This window comes from Alosa alosa, chromosome 1 (assembly GCF_017589495.1).
Source record: "Alosa alosa isolate M-15738 ecotype Scorff River chromosome 1, AALO_Geno_1.1, whole genome shotgun sequence".
NCBI lineage: Eukaryota > Metazoa > Chordata > Actinopteri > Clupeiformes > Clupeidae > Alosa > Alosa alosa.
The window spans coordinates 42,788,691-42,808,442 of NC_063189.1; the positions used below are offsets into that span (position 1 = coordinate 42,788,691).

The 19,752-nt window shown below is 39.6% G+C and overlaps 1 protein-coding gene across 4 annotated transcripts in view; it reads right to left on the reverse strand.

Moving 5' to 3' along the window:
* Positions 1 to 16,866, reverse strand: part of LOC125304380 — a 53,395-nt gene extending 36,529 nt beyond the window's left edge. For 3 of the 4 annotated variants that reach the window (XR_007195232.1, XM_048258604.1, XM_048258623.1), the window contains exons 1-27: positions 16,675 to 16,866; positions 7,739 to 7,794; positions 7,113 to 7,160; positions 6,894 to 6,974; positions 6,190 to 6,261; positions 5,949 to 6,008; positions 5,787 to 5,840; positions 5,258 to 5,320; positions 5,080 to 5,145; positions 4,853 to 4,933; positions 4,610 to 4,657; positions 3,307 to 3,405; positions 3,098 to 3,166; positions 2,936 to 2,995; positions 2,726 to 2,782; positions 2,555 to 2,614; positions 2,371 to 2,439; positions 2,203 to 2,277; positions 2,027 to 2,116; positions 1,891 to 1,941; positions 1,586 to 1,639; positions 1,444 to 1,494; positions 1,279 to 1,335; positions 1,104 to 1,175; positions 931 to 1,002; positions 609 to 671; positions 427 to 498 (exon numbers count right to left, since the gene is read on the reverse strand). Coding sequence is in view for 3 of the 4 variants with exons in the window: in XM_048258604.1 (XP_048114561.1) it covers positions 427 to 498; positions 609 to 671; positions 931 to 1,002; positions 1,104 to 1,175; positions 1,279 to 1,335; positions 1,444 to 1,494; positions 1,586 to 1,639; positions 1,891 to 1,941; positions 2,027 to 2,116; positions 2,203 to 2,277; positions 2,371 to 2,439; positions 2,555 to 2,614; positions 2,726 to 2,782; positions 2,936 to 2,995; positions 3,098 to 3,166; positions 3,307 to 3,405; positions 4,610 to 4,657; positions 4,853 to 4,933; positions 5,080 to 5,145; positions 5,258 to 5,320; positions 5,787 to 5,840; positions 5,949 to 6,008; positions 6,190 to 6,261; positions 6,894 to 6,974; positions 7,113 to 7,160; positions 7,739 to 7,789 (1,695 nt within the window). In the remaining variant the exon portion in view is untranslated. Of the gene's footprint in view, positions 1 to 426; positions 499 to 608; positions 672 to 930; positions 1,003 to 1,103; positions 1,176 to 1,278; positions 1,336 to 1,443; positions 1,495 to 1,585; positions 1,640 to 1,890; positions 1,942 to 2,026; positions 2,117 to 2,202; positions 2,278 to 2,370; positions 2,440 to 2,554; positions 2,615 to 2,725; positions 2,783 to 2,935; positions 2,996 to 3,097; positions 3,167 to 3,306; positions 3,406 to 4,609; positions 4,658 to 4,852; positions 4,934 to 5,079; positions 5,146 to 5,257; positions 5,321 to 5,786; positions 5,841 to 5,948; positions 6,009 to 6,189; positions 6,262 to 6,893; positions 6,975 to 7,112; positions 7,161 to 7,738; positions 7,795 to 16,441; positions 16,466 to 16,674 lie in introns of those variants that run through there. The other variant, XM_048258616.1, reaches the window with a different exon arrangement.
* Positions 16,867 to 19,752: the final 2,886 nt, after the last annotated feature.

Below are 19,752 nucleotides of genomic sequence, written 5' to 3' on the forward strand. Positions count from 1 at the left end.
TTTAAACTCATTTCATATCTCTTTCTTTATCTAAACAGGAAGGTGACACCAGCAAGGGCAAACCAATTGAAGTCAATTACGACCTCATATATGTTAACTCAGAAAACTTCACAGAATACCATGGAACACTACCAGTTCTCCATTCCACTCTATGTCAAATCAAATGACCGTCATATTCCACTTATTTTAGGTTTAGAGTTCTCAGAGAGGTCATCAGTACTGGCTGACAATTCAGAGGATAACGACTCCTTATCCTGAAATCCCCAAAATGAATTACTTGTGAAAGAGAGATCCATACATCCATTCATATATACAACCATTCAGAGACACAATACATTCTTTTACATGGTATACATTTTCATACATGCATCCACACATGGATCCTTATACATGCCTGAAACACACACTCACAGACACATCACTCACCTGAGTGTCCTTGTCTTCCTCAGAGGGTTTGGGGGCTTTTTTAAACATGCCACCAAAAATTCCGCTTTTCTCCTGGTCGGACACCGTGATGCAATGCATGGAAGAAATGGTCAGCTCTAACACAATAGAAAGATCAAAATTGTTGCTCTTATTGCTATGGTTAATGGTTCAGCATAACTCACTTTGGGCTTGTCTGAAAGACTTTCCTCACTGGCTGAAAGCTCCCCACGCAGAGACCGCTTATCCTTAGAGAGACACAAACAAAAGCATTATACACTTACTCTCAATGCATGTCTCTTTTCAGATGTTGTTCATCACATACACTCTGTCAACACTGCCCATGCCTGAGATGTTGACAGTGACAAAAAAATGCATCTTCCACTACATTTTAAAAATAGTCAAATGATTTGATTGATCTATGGACATTTCTTATCAGAGGTTCCACCACTAACATAATCAAAATAAAAACACAGTGGTTCTCCAGTAATGCAGCTGCAATATTACCTCTTCAGATGGAGCATCCTCTGGGTGCTTCTGGGATTTCCTGAACAACCCACTGAACGCATTACCTCTCTCCTAAAACATACAAATTTCACCACAAGATCAACTACCTATACCCATGACTACTCTTATGTTGTAATATAATGTTACATACAATTCCAGTATAGCATTCCCACCTTAGCACTGTTCTCACAGAGGTCATCAGTGCTTCTCGAGAGCTCGTCTTTCAATGACTGCCTGTCCTGAAACTAAGTCGTCAAACAGTTGAATTTTTTAATGTTTTAAAATAAACTTCACATTGCACCTTTAATGTGATGGCTGTTAGCCAAAATGTATGCACTTAATAGTCACCTCATCAGCAGGAGTATTCTCTGTTGACTTGGGAGACTTCTTCTTGAACACTCCCTTCTGAAGGACACAACAACAAATATTAATGTATTGCAATTGGCAGACACTTTTATCCAAAGCGACTATCTAAGAGTCTGAACAAATAAATAGACAAAAAAGACCACCTACTTTAGTGGGCTCAACTTTTAGTGAAAGTTCATCATGTAATGACCGTTTATCCTGTGAAAACAAGCACACACCTGTTGGACTATGACCAGTGTGTTACAACAGCAACTGCACTTGTACTCTGTAGTCAGGACTCTACTCTTACCTCATCAGTGGCTTTGAAGGCCTTTTTGAAAATGCCACTGAACAGACCTTTCTCCTATCACTCCGACAAGGAGTTATTCACAGGTTAAAACTTTGATAATGGTGACAGCAACAACAATAACAACAAACTACAGGTATAATGGTAAAAATTGACGGCCATGGTTATAGTCATTATATTTATTTGTATATTTTTATACATTTCTACACACATGCACACAATTTTTTGGTATCATGTAAGTGTCAAAATGCAAGATGTGTGACTGTGACTGCTGAACAGAAAACACAGAAGTCCATGTACTCCTTTACCTCTGAGAGATTGTCGTTGCTGGCTGAGAGCTCACTATGTGCAGAGAGATCCTGAGACAGAGGGAGAGAAACACTGTGAGCTCCTTCAGATGATAAGAAAACACCACCTGGTTGATGCAGCTAAGCCAAATCTTACCTCTATAGACCCATCATCCTCCGAGGGTTTGGGGGGCTGTTTAGACTTGGGCGTCTTCTTAAACATTCCGGTCAACATACCTCCTTTCCCCTGAAAAGAAGATAGAAAACCATCAACAAGAATAGACATGTGAACATTGGTAAGATCTTCCTGGCATAAATAGCACACTAATGCACCTTAGCCTTGTTGCTGTTTTCAGATAGATTATCATCATCACTGCCTGAGAGATTACTATGCACAGACAGGTTGTCCTGAGATGAAGAGAGCACAATGAAGGTTAGGATGAGCACTCTGCTGTCTGAAAGTCTGCCTCAACTACATAGTGAAATTGACAAATGACTCACCTGCTCAGGTGTCCCATCTTGCGATGGTTTGGGTTTCTTGAATATTCCACTGAAAATGCCGCCTTTCTCCTTTCAAACATGGAGCGTTTAAGCGTTCAAGTAAGAAATGACAAGTATTCCATGTTATAGTGAATGAAGTCATTGTAATCTAACTCATAATGACAGCATATTACGGTGAACTCACTTTGATGCTGGTGTCAGACAGACTGTCATTACTGGCAGAGAGATGATGGGAAAGACCCTCCTGAGACAAAGACAGACATCATTGTGTTCAGCTGTTTTGCTCAAATGTAAAGGAATAAAGATATAAAGATGGACATGAAAGGTTCACACAAACATGTGAATGGCAGTGTACCTCTGCAACATCTGATTTTTGAGGCTTTTTGAAGATCCCATGGAAAAGACCTTTCTCCTAGTAATAATAAACACAATAACAGATGCTAATCAAAACATAAGCTAAACATCTTTTAAGATGCAATGATGTTTTAACAGATTCCTGACATGAAGCTATGGAAAATAAGTGTTGGAGATCTTTAATTGGGGTTTTAAGTGTTCATCTCGTTACCTTTGTTTCTTCAGGCCCTCCCTCTTCCGTGTTCTCAGCATCACTGGCTGCTGGGCTCACCTGTAGAACCCAAATAATTTTAAGGACAGATATGTATGGTGTGAAACTCAACCTCAGCAGCAGTTTGTGGCCCATCCATATGTTTGCATATATACTACATACCCTCAGGACAGAAGCAGATGTCTTCTCTTTTTGGAGGCCCCAGAACATTCCAGCCATGAAACCTTTCCCCTGAAATAACAGAGAATGGATTTACTTCCTGATCAGTGCTTTAACTCCACCTAGTGGTTGCTGCTTCTTTTCTGTCCTTCCTACACGGGCACACACACACACACACACACACACACACACACACACACACACACACTTACATGTTTGCCCTCACTCAGCCTCTTCTCCTCAACCTCATCACCAGACTGCTCTTTCTCTGGATCAGGCTCCTCAGCAGAGAGATCATTGTCCACACTGGCCTAGGGTGAGTGGGGAAAGGCACATGGTGATCACTGCTGTTTGACATAGTGAAGGCGCATGGTGATCACTGCTGTTTGACATAGTGAAGGCGCTGTTTGACATAGTGAAGGCGCATGGTGATCACTGCTGTTTGACATAGTGAAGGTGCAGTTACAAACTCAGACTGGACACTTCATCTTAAAGCCCCCCTATGCAGTTTTGGCAATTTCTTTGCTGTTTTCTCGCTTTTTGATTGCAGGTTTCTCTGCAGAGCTCCCCCTACAGCTTCAGAGTACCGGTATATATTTTACAACACTCTTCAATCGGTCAGTCTGTCGTCTCCTCTTTCCCTGTTCCTCTGACAACGGTTTACTTGCTTTCTGCTTCTTTTCGCTGGCTCTGCTATGACGAATGTCTGAGAAACTCCATTGCTACCTTGTTATAGCCAGGGGCTGGCGTGTATGTGTGTACTGCAGTAAAGCAATTCGTAACATCACGAGACCACGAGACTTTCTGTCTCCGTGTCCGGCGGGCCGCCCAAAGTTCCAAGACTGCTTTTTCCACTCACTGATGCTAGGGGGAAGCGAGACGGCCACCATTCATCCCAGAAAAAGTCATATAACCATTCCAATGACTCTGAAGCTGTTAAAGGTTGTATCAGCGATAGCGGGGATACATCACTTCAGTTGATGTTCTAACAAAACAGTGAGCTAGCTCGCTACTCCCTCCCCCTCCCTCCCGTGAAATTGAAACTCTCCTAAATGCGCATCTCGTCGGTTATTGGTTGAAACACTTTATTTTGTCTTTGAGTGGGTTGCCAACCCTTGTTGGTAGCAATTGTTTTTGTGTACAGATCTCGGAGCCTAAGCTGGCTACAGAAACGTGTTTTTTTGACGGCCTGCTTATGGGGCAGACAGTTAGCGGATCGTAAAGATCGTAAAGATCGTAAAGATTAGATGAATGTAATTTATGTTTGGGCCTTTTTTGGGCCTGAAATCGCTGATACAACCTTTAAGTTGAGGTAAATTAAGCTTAAAAAAACCTGCATAGTTCCCCTTTAAGATAGATAGATAGATAGATAGATAGATAGATACTTTATTGATCCCCAAGGGGAAATTTAAGAACAGTAAGGGTAGATAAGTAATAAGTCAAAATATTTTCAATCCGTTGGTAACAAACGTAAGTATTTAGATAGTTTCACACTTAAGCAGACAGTGACCATACCTGAGATTTGAATAGATTGGTCTTGTTCAGCATTCCTTTGAATCCACCCTAGCACACAAAATAAACTGTTACACAGAACCCACCCACACACTACAAACACCTTTAAAGAAACTGTAAACTCCTCAAGGTAACAGTAATAAAAGTTTAGTCAATAATCAAGCTTCACAATTACAGACTACGCCTTTGCTTTGGAAAAAGTACCTTTAATTAAAAAACATACATTCTCGAGTTAAAAAAACATACCTTCTTATTTTCAGTGGCGATGGGCTTCTCAGGTTCAGGTTTCTCTTCTGATTTGGGGGGATCAGAGTCTGATATATAGCTCTAGTGGGGGGTTTACAACCAATGCAAAAACAGGATATGAGGAAGAGATTTAGAAAATACACACACCTAAAAAATAAAATGTTTAGTTTTACTTTAAGTTCCATCAGTAACTCAACTTTAAACTCAACTCATTCAACTCAACTCACTTTAAAAGTAGGTGCTTGTTCTTTCGGACCTTTCTGAAACATCTCTGTGAGCATGGCTACATTACCCTGAAAGAGATCAAAATGGTTGAGTGGCTAAAATGGTACACAATACAGCAGACAATTATGACTGACTTCAAGTTTGAGGTCGCTAGTTCATTAATAGAAAGCACCAAGCTACCTGTCTGATGTCTGTTTCATCTTTCGCTGCTTCAGAAACCTCTGGGTCCTTCTCTTTAGGAATCTAATAATGATATATTGATAATGATATAAAGCTTAATAAGAATCTTAGAATAGTTAGAAACACGTTCTTTCATTGTTCATTTATGTATACAAATACACACAGGACTTGTAGATATGAATACCAGTGGATGAAAAAGAGAATGGGAAGGCTATGAGTAGAGTAGTCACGCAGCTTCTGACAACCTGACTTTTCATGACAGGGCATAATTAGGAAAAATAAGACCACCATAGAAATAAACACACCTTTACCATCCATATTGTGCTTTACTGCCATGATACACTCACTGATCTTGTCCCCACACATATAACAACAAACTCCTGGCCTTTATGTACCTTTGTAGTGGAGGGGTTCCTAATCCACCACAAATATATTAAAGTAACAGTACAAAACACATTTTTATACACTTTGCTTATGGACAGCACTGGCAAGACTGACATAATCTAGAGGCAATAAAAGTCCATCTTACCTGCTTGGAGAGCCTTGGCGGGATGACCGGTTGTGGCGTGGCTGTGTTCTCATTCTAGGTAATAAGTCCCAAAACCACAAACAGTGTGAGGACTTCACAGATTCCAAAACACAGGAGGACGGTCATAAATGGGATTAGCTGGAAAGAGCTGTGTTGACATACCTGATTATCCTGGGGTTTTGATGTCTGATATCGCCTGTGTGCAACTGTGCTGCGGAGTTCCTGAGGTACACAAAACACTGACGTTATACACCAGGAACGTTAACAGCACAAAGCCACCTACAATCTTTAACAAATGCAAATGTACTAGATGTCAAAGGTGGGTCATTCTGAAAGTCGGTCATACAGGCTCATGACAAATATAATACAGTATTTCACTAAACATGCAAAGTATTTGACCCACCTTCTCTGTTGGCTTGGGAGGGATAACTGGGGTTTGAGCCATTCTCTCCCTCTGGATTCTGTTCATGTTTACCTTATGAAAGGAACGTCATTACCAGTAGTGAATAAGAGTAGCACTCAAAGTACAACACATTGTAAATATGAAGAAACAAACTCCAATAATATCAATCATACATGACTAAGCAGGGCTTGACATTTACCTCTGGTAGCCTCCAGTGGCAGCCTCATTATAGTATTGTATTTTTAATTTATCTGAATATCTTGTCATTTTTCACATATCCATGAATAAACACATTTTTCAATGATATTTGAATATCTTCACATGTCCACTTTACTGCATTTCGAACATAATTGCTTGTCAGGTAAAATGCGTAGTTAAATTGAGAAGACTGCTGATAAGTTAGGTAACTAGCTATCATTTTAACCTTTGTTGTATTCAGATTGGTTTAGCTTAATCACTACTGTCGTACACACACACAGCATTCACTCAAATACATTGAAGGCTGATAATGATGACAACCATTTAGTTGGATTTTGCAACCAAAAAATCATGTTTGTTAAAGATACTGTTGAACTCTGCTTTAAGAGATGGCTGCTGGATGCTTGTGGCTAGGAACAGCACTCATTTTCGTACTGACCTCAATCATTACTGCGCTAAACAGCAAAAAATGATAATAAAATGACAAAATTCTGCATAGGACATACCGCATCACTGGGCTTGAGAGGAGCTGCTGGTGTCTCAACTGTGTTCTCCTTCCCCTGTGTCTCTGCCCGGTTTCCGCTCAGCTGAAATAGGGAAGCGTGGTTCACCATTACTGTGGTGAATAAGTACTCTTGCATGCAATTACACAGATGGACAAACAGAGTTACTGATGGAGAGACATGACCCTCAGAAAGGCCTATACATGCAGCAGTGTACAATACCTCAGAGGAGAGCTTTGGTGGCCTCGGGGGAGCAGATGGGGGTCTGGGCTGTGTGATATAAGCATACGGAATAAGAAGAAATCATAACTCCAACCAATTCACTTGTTGTTTATCACATCTTGGTTCCTGGTCTATTTGTGCCATTCTACATATCACCAGTGCACCACTGGTACATTGCAATAATAATAATAATTTAAAAAGCGTGTTTGGACAAATGTAATCATCTAAGAGTTCAGGATCAACCTCAGAGAAATGTCAATGTCAAACAACCTGAGTTGTTGCAGAAAAAATCCTCAAAGCTCTCTCACAAAGTCTAAAAATATACAGATGACTGCTGTGAAATGTGACAAACAAAACAAGATTAGTTATCCCACAAATATAAATATGTGTGAACAAGTCCCTGTATGTTATCCAAGTGGCCATAAATGACTTAAACTAACATCATCTTGGATATTTGTCCATTAACCTCACTGGTACTGCTGTTGATCAAATACAAGTTGCCATTAAGGACTTGGCAGTGATTCTGTGCGGAAGCAGTATTGTGTGTGTACAATAGGTGTGTGACTTGACATTTTATCAAATACCCAATGTCCTTTGTCTGGCCTGGCCTGGGAATTTCCACTCACCTGCGCTGGTTTTCTCTTTTTGGCTTCTGGCCTCGCCATACACTTCTCCATCTCAGCTGTACAAAGCACACACCAACAAGTCTCAGCATGACTATTGACTATCACTGAAACTCAAGCAGGGAGGAAGGCTGAGACAAAAGTGACATCAAACCCACGTGACTGGTATTCTGATCTGAATTTAGCGAGTGAGAGCTTAAAAACTCTGAAACACAATAAACTGAAATAGGGCAATTAGTGTAAACATAAAATATGAATGAATGGGTCATGGGCCTGCATTAAATTCAGTGTTGCAATTCATCACGGAAATATTGGGGGGAAAGAATGTTTGGATAAACAAGCTGTAAGCGATAGATCTTCCTGCATATAAAAGGAATCACATATTTTACTAAAACGTGCTAAAACCTCAACGCATGTTTCCTTAATCTTGTCCTATGTTGTTTTGTCATGTCTGTCTTTTCCGTATAGGCTATTTTTCTACCCAAACGTTTAGGGTAGCCTAGATTTTATTGAGGAAAACAAAAGTGCGGTAAAATTAGAATGATTCTGGATATTCGGCAGACATTCTGCTGAGTTGATTTACTGTTACAACGTTGCTTGTTAATCGTGTGTCGCACACATCTAAGATTCTAGGCTTATAAATCACACAATTAAATCCCGTTTACAGAGGTCTCCAGCCCACATTTGGTGAAAAGAAGACCTCATTTGGTATTTTGAAGCCACAATATTTCACTTGTAATAACATGCTAACGCAAAACAGTAGAAGCACGCCGCAAACGTTATACACAACCTATTGCTCTGGACTACCTTTCACAACAGTTGGTTTTTCAAAATAATAGTCCCCCTTCTGTATTCAAGGATGCACACAATATTCCCATGCCAATATTTCAGGCTGTGGTGCACTTGTGGCCAAATAATGCACACCATTCGAACCCTCTTCTGCAGCTCTTCATATCACAGCCCATATTTTTTGGAAATAAGACTTAATTTTGTGTTTGGGGTAACATTTCACTTGTAATAACTTGCTAACGCAAAACAGTAGAAGCACACCGCAAACATTATAAAGAATCTATTGGTATGGACTACCTTTCACAGCAGTTATTTTTTCAAAATAAAAGTCCTACATCTCTATACAATAATTGACGTAATTTTCCCATGCCAATATTTCAGGGTGTGGCGCAATTGTGGCCAAATAAATGACACCATATTAGCCCTCTTCTGGAGGTCTTCGTATCACAGCCCATATTTTTGGAAATAATTACTTAATTTGGTGTTTGGGGGCCACTTGTAACATTTCACTTGTAATAACACGCTAACACAAAACAGTACAAGCTCGCCGCAAGCATTATAAACAATCTATTGCCGTAGACTATCTTTCACAACAGTTGATTTTTCAAAATAATAGTCCTACTGCTGTATTCAACAATGCACACAATATTCCCATGCCAATATTTCAGGCTGTGGTGCACTTGTGGCCAAATAATTCACACCATTCGAACCCTCTTCTGTAGCTCTTCGTATCACAGCCCATATTTTTTTAAATAAGACTTAATTTGCTGCTTGGGGGCCACTTGTAACATTTCACTTGTAATAACACGCTAACGCAAAACAGTACAAGCTTGCGGCAAGCGTTATTAACAATCTATTGTCGTAGACTACCTTTCACAGCAGTTGGTTTTTCAAAATAATAGTCCTTCTTCTCTATTCAACAAGCATACAATATTCCCATGCCAATATTTCAGGCTGTGGTGCACTTGTGGACAAATAATTCACACTATTTGAACCCTGTTCTGCAGCTCTTCGTATCACAGCCCATATTTTCTGGAAATAAGACTTCATTTTGTGTTTGGGGGCCACTTGAAATATTTTACTTGTAATAACACGCTAACGCAAAGCAGTAGAAGTACACCGCAAACATTATAAAGAATCTAATGCTATGGACTACCTTTCACAGCAGTTGTTTTTTCAAAATAAAAGTCCTACATCTCTATTCAACAATTTACATAATTTTCCAATGCCAATAATTTCACGCTATGGTCACTTGTGGCCAAATAAATCACATCATTCTAACCCTTTTCTGGAGCTCTTTGTATAACAGCCCATATTTTTTGGAAATACAACTTCATTTAGTGTTTGGGACCATATGTAATATTTTACTTGTAATAACACGCTAACACAAAAATGTAGAAACACACCACATATGTTATTAGGAACCTATTGTTATGGAATATCTTTCACAGCAATTGGTTTTTCATAGTAAAAGTCCTACTTCTCTATTCAACAACAGTTTTCACATGCCAATATTTCAGCGTGTCAAACGTAAATAGGTCACATCATTTTATCGCTCTCATAGAGATCTTCATGTCACATCACATATCTTCTAAAAAATGTAATTGTGTGGTTCTGTATGGCAATTTGCAATATTTCACTTGTAAAAACATGCCCAGGCTTGAGGCATGGCACAAATATGACAAAGAACCTATACCTGCACAGTACCTTTCACACAGGTTTTTTAAAACAAAAAAGTTCTACTTTTCTAACAATCAACCTAAGTTGCCTCGGAAGGTAAAAATATTACAAAGGGCCCCCAAACACCAAATGAAGTCTTATTTCCAAAAAATATGGGCTGTGATACGAAGACCTCCAGAAGAGGGTTAAAATGGTATGATGTATTTGGCCATAATTGCGCCACAGCTGGAAATATTGGCATGGGGAAATTACTGTATGTCAATTGTTGTATAGAGATGTAGGACTTTTATTTTGAATAATCAACTGCTGTGAAAGGTAGTTCATACCAATAGATTCTTTATAATGTTTGCGGTGTGCTTCTACTCTTTCGTGTTAGCGTGTTATTACAAGGGAAATATTACAAATGGCCCCCAAACACCAAATGAAGTCTTATTTCCAAAAAATACGGGCTGTGATAGGAAGAACTCCCGAAGAAGGTTTGAATGGTGTGATTTATTTGGCCACTAGTGCACCACAGTCTGAAATGTTGGCATGGGAAAAGTATGTCAATGATAGGACTTTTAGCAAAGCTAGCGAAGCGGTCATATAGGAATTGTCAAAGTTTTTTTCCCCCGTCATCTACTTCCTGAATTCCCCGTGCTGGGCCCCCCGAACCGCAAAAAAAAACAGTTTTTCCTAAATAACTACCTGAACCGTGGCACTGAGGATGAAGAATATTTTATGGTATGTTGGTCTCAAGGGCCCACATCAACCTGGCCCATAATCACTCATTTGTGATTTGCACCCCCTTGGTAAAAAATGAAAATGCAATATTATTCTGCTTTAATCGCCCCTATCTTCAGTTAAAATGTTCAGAACTGCACCAAATTTTATGTATATGATTGACCTGGCATTCTCTATGCCAAGTTTCGTAGAATTTCATCCATGGGGGGGTCTAAAAAAAATTAGGTTATGTGTACATTTAGTGACTGTACACTCATTGGCCTGTAGATGGCGGTGCATATACACATGCACACACACACACAGGCACCCACATACTATTGGTATTAGAACGACCGATACATAATTACAAATTTAGTAGGATTAAAAGAAAGCCAAATTAAATATTCATTATCATCATCATGGCTGCATTTCCAGTATTGGCGATAAGTAGTCGTTTGTCCACTAGATGGCGCATCGTAGTGAGACGTAATTTTGTTGGAAGTTAAAAGTAGGTTGGATAAACAATGGACGCTTCCTACAAGAACTGTAGTTTACCGCAGAGAAGGTCTAATAAGGATAGGATGATGTTCACATGAAATGTAATTCCCATTTCTTCTTGAAGCCGAAATAAATCTGAGGATGTTTAACGGACATGCTTGGTTTTTACTGCAGGTACGTTAATCTTATAATATCAGTAAGGACCTAGGTAATGTTACCGTTAGCGTTGGTTGAGTGATGGAGGACAATTTGATTGATTGCATTTGTAGAAAACTATAAATGTGGTTATACCAAGCAAATTGATAGCAGCACTGTAATTGCATCTTTCGACTGTCATTTGTTGCACGTGCTACAAAAATCATTCTGTGCAATGGAAGATTTACCAACGTTACACCGGTCTGATACAGTTTTGTACATGTGTGAGACTGAGACGCCTGTTTATTTTGTTGTAAGTGTGTGCAGGGTGTGAGAGGGGAATCTTGATTCCAGCTTTGTAGTTGTAGTCTGTGGAATTAAAAAGCACGTGTGTGTGAAGTATCCAAACAATGACACCTTCATTTCATTATGGCTGCTTTAGCAACACACCTTAAGCTACTGTGTAGTGGGTCCCATTTAGAAGTGGCTACTTCATTCGCGCTTTCCTTGACTCATGGAGCTGCGTGAATTGTATTACAACTTTTCGCCACGATAGGAAGGAGATTTTATTTAGTCGCCAGCATGGCCTATTGACAATTTATGTTGTAAATAGGCCTACCTAAGCCTAGCCTACCTGTAGCTTAGGGAAGCTAACAGCTTTCTATTAGGATCTAGTTTGTTAGTTACAGTTTTGTCATAACTCCCTGATGCATTTTTGCATTTAGAATAGCCAGAGCGTGGATATCTCAATCGGAAAATTAAACAATATCGGGTGCCTGGACTAGGCTGGGTAAACCCAGCCTGATCTGCCCGCTATTTATTTTTTGATTTCTTAAAAGATTGAGCTTGGTCTGGTGAAAGCCAGACTAGCCATGGACCTCAGTTACACAATGCAAGGGAACATGAATCAGCCTATATTTGCACTTTTAACAATAACGGACAACAGCTCTTCAACTTTGGCCCGTTAAAATGTGTAGGCTATGAACAGTCTAGCTTAACGCATTTCATCAAGGCCCATTTGGACATGTCAGTTATTTGCACCACTGGTTAGATGTAAAACAGCATTTCGTTTCAGACTACTGTTACTTAATTTGTGCATTAACAATAACGTTTCAGACTACTGTTACTTAATTTGTGCATTGACAATAAAGTATCACAATGAACTAAAGATGACTAAAATCTTATGTAGAAGAAGAAACATTCACAAAAAATCCATCCATCCAAAAATGACCTTTGTCAAAACGGCATGGAACTGACAGAGATGTTTTTTGTTTATAAATAAATAAATATATATATATATATATATATATATATATATATATATATATATATATATATATATATATAATAACATTATGCTGATACCTTTTGCTTTTCCCAAATACAATGTAGCCTACAGCCTACCTTTCATCAATCCAGTTGCAATGGATGAACTGTGATGAACTGCCCTACTTGTGATTGTTTAGAGATTTTAAAGGTTTTATAACAATGCTACATCTTCTTTGGCTGTTCTACACAGGGGCGCCTGCAGGAATTAAGGCTATGGTACGCAACCCCCGGGCAAAAACAAATTCACGCGTGGACAATATTTGTCCGTTTCCCGTTTTACATAGCATAGCAACATTCACATGCAATAATACAACAACAACGTCTTCAATGACCTATTCATTTGGACAAACTTGATACAGCCCTATACAGGCTAAAGTTACCTTTATTTTTGTTCTAGCTTACCGTGACGTCTGGCTTTAAACAGCTGTCTAATGCAGTCTAACATTCTGACAAGCAATTGCCTACCTTGTTCTTGCCCATCTGGAATAACCCCTAGCTTTGCTGCATCCATTCTTTCTGTTTTCGTTGTTTACACTTGTGATATCCATGATGAGTATTGAGTTAGTGAATTATCTCAACATTGTGTGCTGATAATATAGATAGCCGAGTAACAGAAAACAAGTAGCCTAGTTCGCGTGCCTGCGTCGTATTCTCTCTCTCCTGCTCAAACAAAATAATAGGCGGCGTTAATTTTGATAACGTATTCACTAACTTCAATAGAAAAATGTAAATTGTAGCCTGATGGCATGCAGCTAATGGGATACTGTCCATAGTTGGGAAGGTATGGTGGGCCAAAACACACAGGACATTTTCTCTTTTTGAGTAGCCTGATGGTACGCACAGTGCGTACTGACGTACACCTGCAGGCGCGCCTGGTTCTACAATCTATTCACCTTTTCAGCACCAGTAGGCTACTTTCTGTGCAGCCGCACACACACACACTCAGGCATGCCAAACAAGCATAGGCCTACACAAAAGTTTCAAGAGTGGGGGATGGAGTAAAAGATGGAGATAAATTGAAGTGTGATTTCTTTTCGCGGAACGGATGTACAGGACTGAGCGGCGGTCATATTTTGTACCGCTATGCGGTACATCTAGTTTTTAAAAAAAGGTAGTCTATTCTTTCAGGTAGTGAAAGGTAGTCCACAACAATAGATTCTTTATAACGTTTGCGGTGTGCTTCTACTGTTTTGTGTTAGTGTGTTATTACAAGTGAAATATTTCAAGTGGCCCCCAAACACCAAATGAAGTCTTATTTCCAAAAATATGGGCTGTGATACGAAGAGCTCCAGAAAAGGGTTAGAATGATTTATGATTTATGATTTATAATTTATTTGGCCACAAGTGCGCCACAGCCTGCTACGACCGATACGACGGAGTATAAGGGCCACACAAAATATTTTTGGGCCACACAAAATATTTTTGCCATGGCGAGATTAAACTCGACATGTTGACTTTAAAGTCGCCATGTCGAGAATAAAGTTGAGATGTCATGTCGACTTTAATCTCGACGTTTCGACTTTAAAGTCGCCATGTCGACATTAAACTCGACATTTCTAGAATAAAGTTGAAATATCATATCTACTTTAATCTCGGCGTGTCGACTTTAAAGTCGACATGCTGACATTAAACTCGCAGTTTAAACATAGCATACACAGTTTAAGATAGCCTACAGTAACGCACAATATGTTACATGAATAATGGGCTTCAAATCAAATAGGTGTTATTTCAGATAGATTGCAGATATTCAGATAGATTGCGTCTTGTCTGTTAACTACTCATTGCCGTCATCGTGAAGTGCTGTATCTCGCGGTTGGAAATACCATGCACTATGCCGTTTAGGCTATATAGCTAGAATAATACATGTATCCAATGATATAATGTTTCTATACAAAATGCTATTTCACTCTGTTTTACGTGGGTAAGGCCACCGCACATTCAAATAACTGCCCTTCATGAACCACAGGCCGTCACTCTCCATAGGTTAACTAATTTCTCTAAAACTGCTTTTCCATGTCTCACCTGCAATAAACATAGGAGGCTATAAACACAGGTATAGCCTAAGCATATATACTATTTTGATCCCGTGAGGGAATATGTGTGCATGTATACTTTATTTATGCACTATGTGTGCATATGTGCGCATGTAGGCTACTAGTAGGCCTACATGGGGTGTTCGGGAGGACAGCTTCATTCGTCCCTAGACATTCAGCAATAGGCTGTTTTGCATCCATTACAAACAAGCAATGTGAATTTCTAGGATTGGGGAGAGCGCCTAGTATGCCTAGAACCTTTAGATGAACACTCTTTAATAATAGGCCTACAATAAATAAATAAACCGAGAGGTAAGGCCACTGCACATCCAAATAACTGCCCTTCATGACCCACATGCCGTCACTCTCCATAGTTAACATGCAAAACTCATTTTTCTAAAACTGCTTTTCCATGTCTCACCTGCAATACATATAGGAGGCTATAAACACAGATATGTATATAGGCCTATACTCTTTTGATCCCGTGAGGGAATATGTGTGCATTTACTTATAGGCCTACATGGAGTTGCCTGGTCGGGGACAGCTTCATTCGTCCCTCCATAGACATTCAGTCATGGCGACTTTAAAGTCAACATGTCGAGTTTAATCTCGCCATGGCAAAAATATTTTTTTTCTTCACATGTGGCCCTAATACTCCGTTGTATTCATGTCACATATTGTGTGTTAGTGTAGGCTAGCTTAAACTGTAGGCTATGTTTAAACTGTATTTCGAGTTTAATGTCGGCATGACACGTCGAGATTAAAGTAGATAGGCCTATGCTATTTCAACTTTATTCTCGAAATGTCGAGTTTAATGTCGACATGGTGACTTTAAAGTCAACATGTCGAGTTTAATCTCGCCATGGCAAAAATATATTTTTTCTTCATGTGTGGCCCTAATACTCTGTCGTAGCCTACTCCGTCGTAAATACAGCCTATGTCTAAACATTGTTGCACTCGAAGAAAACTGCAATATTTCATTCGTCCTCCTTTCAATCGTCCCGAGCGTTCTCTCCAATCTAACTTTATTCTCAAAATGTTGAGTTTAATGTCGACACGTCGAGATTAAAGTCGACATGATATTTCAACTTTATTCTCGAAATGTCGACATGGCGACTTTAATCTCGTCATGGCAAAAAATATTTTTTTCTTCATGTATGGCTCTAATACTCCGTCGTACCATAGCAATAGATTCTTTATAACGTGTGTTTCTAGGCTACTGTTTTGCGTTAGCGTGTTATTACAAGTGAGATAGGCCTATTGCTGCTTCCAAACACCAAATGAAGTCTTCTTTTAACAAAATGTAGGCTGTGACATGAATAGCTCTGCAAACGGGATTAGCGCCTAGAATCTCATGCGCCACACACGACTAACAACGTATGTTTGTAACAGTAAAATCAACTCAGCCGAATGTCTGCTGAATATGCAATCTGAATCTAATTTTACCGCACTGAAAACAAAGAGATCATCCGTCGAAACGTCAAATTTTCGAATACAGATAAACAAGAGTCGAAAGAAAAATAAAGAAGTCCTTTTGCACATTGACAAAATCTGACCAGCTCTCCAGATATATATTCTTCGGACTTCCAACCAGCATGATGAAAACAGAGCACTTACAAAAACTGTCGATGGAAACTGTAATGGAATGGAATGGAAACGCAATAAAATAATCACGCTACCACAGGCCACTCTGCATAGGCTACGAACAAATAATAGCCATTTCTTAGTCTAGATACCAGGTCGTCTAAATGTACAGCAACGGTAGTATCCTACCTTCGCTCACTGCCACCGTATTCTTTAAAAAAAACAGTTGGAACAACTTCCTATTGTAGCCTATGTGTTCCTTTGACAATACGGTTTGTGTGAACTGTGGCTCACGCGTCAAGACTTTACAAAAATATGGAACTCGAAACTCGGAAGACGCTTTTAAAGATATTTTTTTTAGCTGGTGTTGAAATTATGGAATCAAACGGACTCCCCGGAGTCACACCTCACCATCCCTCCTCTTTTGCACCCTCGTCAATTCACCTGGGAGTGGGGCGTGGTTACTTTTGTGCGAGTGGAACACAGGTTACATGGCTCCTGACTCATCACACCAGTTTCTTCCTCCCATGAAAACCACAGGTAAGGTAGAACTGTAGGCCTACCACCGGCAGGCTACCTATTTCAGTTGAGCTTTTTACCTTCCTGCATTATGGTTTTAAAATTCGACTTGATAATGTATGGTATTGTGGATGAAAAACAAAATTAAATAAGTATAAGAAGGGGAGACCGGGGCTGGTTGGAACAGGGGCAGGTTGAAACACTGTTAATATCCAGGCTACTAGAGGGAGCTGCAACAAAATTCCAACACTAAACTGACGGCCTTATTGAGTAAGCTCACGTATGTAACTGGTCTCCAGGTCATTAACCCTTTAGGTGAGAACAACATTTTAATTTTGTAGTGTCAAAACTTAGAATATGCACCTCCCACTAAATACATCCTAGAAGGGTAATAGTTAGGGATATAAAAAAATATTCATTATAATTGATTGCTAGGGGACTCATCTATATCTTAAAATGAAGTTTGAAAACCTGAGGTGACTGATATTAGCAGGCTAACAGCATTTGTGCAAAAAAGTTTGACCTAATGTGGGCGGGGCAGGTTGGCACTGATTTTGGGGTTGTTTGGTACATACATTCCATATGGCTATTTTGTGACAAATCTATAAACTTTGTATTTTACACATAAAAACATCATCAATCTTTAGTTTAGCATTGTTATTGTAATTACTGAACATAGTTTTACATTTGGAAGCATTTCAGACATTTTTAAACATTTGAAGTAAAAAAACAAATCGGTAGGGACCAAATTGGTCTTGATGGTGGGGAGCAGTGAGGGGTTAGGTGCCTTGCTCAAGGGCACCTCAGCCGTGCCTACTGGTCGGGTTTCCAACCGGCAACCCTCCGGTTACAGGTCCGAAGTGCTAACAGGCCACGGCTGCCCCCAAATAGATGAATACTTTCACCTTCCTCACACATCTGATAAACATTGACTAATGTGATATTCATAGATTATTTTATTCAATATTTGCAAACATCAATTAAAAAGAATGAAATCACAGATACTTAAAGAAATAAAATTATGTTAAGACATTAACAGAGTTCTAAAACAAAAGAGTTCTAACAGAGTTGTAAAACCCAATAGGGTCCGTGTATCATTCCTTCATTGGATAGGCTATTCAATTGAGAATCCAAAATGAAAAAAACGAAAAAAGGCCTCAGGCCCAAAACTGATTTTGATATTTATTTTTTCCGATTGCTCTGACCAGGAAATTATTTATTGACTTTCATTGCCAGCTGCTGCTTCTGTTTTGCAGTGTTAAATCGGACTAGACCTACCAGTCCGATTCTAACTTTACCACACACAATTTAACCTAAAGATCTATATTTAAATGACCACTGGACAGAGCAACAGAATCTCTTTTTTCTACTCCTATGCTCGATTCAGTAGCGTAGCCAGAAATGTTCAAATGGGTGGGCACAGAAAAAAAAGGTGGGCAAAGCCAATTTGATTGAACATAGCCTAAGAGAAGCCTAGCTGAAATACACCACACAAACATTAGCCTAATCGGCATGACAAAGTGGAATTTATTGAACGCATTTGATCACAGCTGACAAATTAGGGACTGTAAGATAGGCTATTTACCGGGGGAGGAGGGCCGGTCGTCAGGGGGGGGTAGGGCCTAAGAGAATTTTTTAAGCCTTAGGGGAAGGCCCAGGAGACATTTTTTGGCATGGGGGGAGGGCCGAGGAAAATTACTTTTTCCTGATCCATGATATTTTTTCCCCCTGATCAATGATCCGTTTTCGATATTTTAAAAGGTTTGTAGGCCAAAACATGATTCACGTCTCTTTGACAGAGTGGGCGAGTCCAAAAAGTCGCAACCCTACCTGAATCTCCCACAACCCCCCTCGTAAGCTTGCAGGTCACCTGCGGTTATGAGTCATAAACAAAATATTTTAATGATATTCGGGTAATTTGCGGGCGGGTCAGTTAAAATTAATTAAATATATATTTTCTACAAATAGGCCTACTTAAAATATCACGAGAAGGCTAGCATCAATACAGTAAAGTCAACAGTAAAGAAGCTGAAGACGCGAGTTAAAATAATAAAGACACCCCTTCAGTAGGGCCTATGACAGCCGAAACGGGCGGCCTGCAGGAATAAATGTTATGGTACCGGTATGTATAGGTTCGTGCATGCATAAAAGTTGTGTTTGTGACTTTAAACAGTGGATGTGCTTTAGTAAAGCTTTGTGCTTCATTCAGCATTTTAAACCAGTTCTTACGCTAACGTTTTGACCAGCAATGTATCTCTCTTTCCTACCATGCCTCACCATTTTTGTTTTCGAAAGAAAGATGTATGTCCATGGCCAAATCTTATCCTAATGTTCTAATCCTTGGTGGTTGCCTGCGTGCTTGCGCTCTTATTCTCATTCTCTCTCCTGCGCAAACATTATGTCCTGCATGCCGAGGTGAAGTTAGTTTGATATTTGATATTCAGATATTGGACAGATATTCATTTTTTTTTTTTAATGCGGCCGGTTTCACCCTTTGTTTGCAGACAATGTACAAACAGATGACCTGTCTACTTGCTCCCAGCCTACTTAGGGACCGTCTATAACAGGGGTGGGCAAACTTTTTGGCTCAAGGGCCACATTGGGTTTTGAAAATTAGCCGGCGGGCCGCACAACAACCCCCCCCCCCACCACCACCACCACCACCACCATCACCACGACACACACATAAAAAAATACATTTCTTATAGCCTATAATTTAGTATAAAAAGTATTTGTTTTAAAATATGA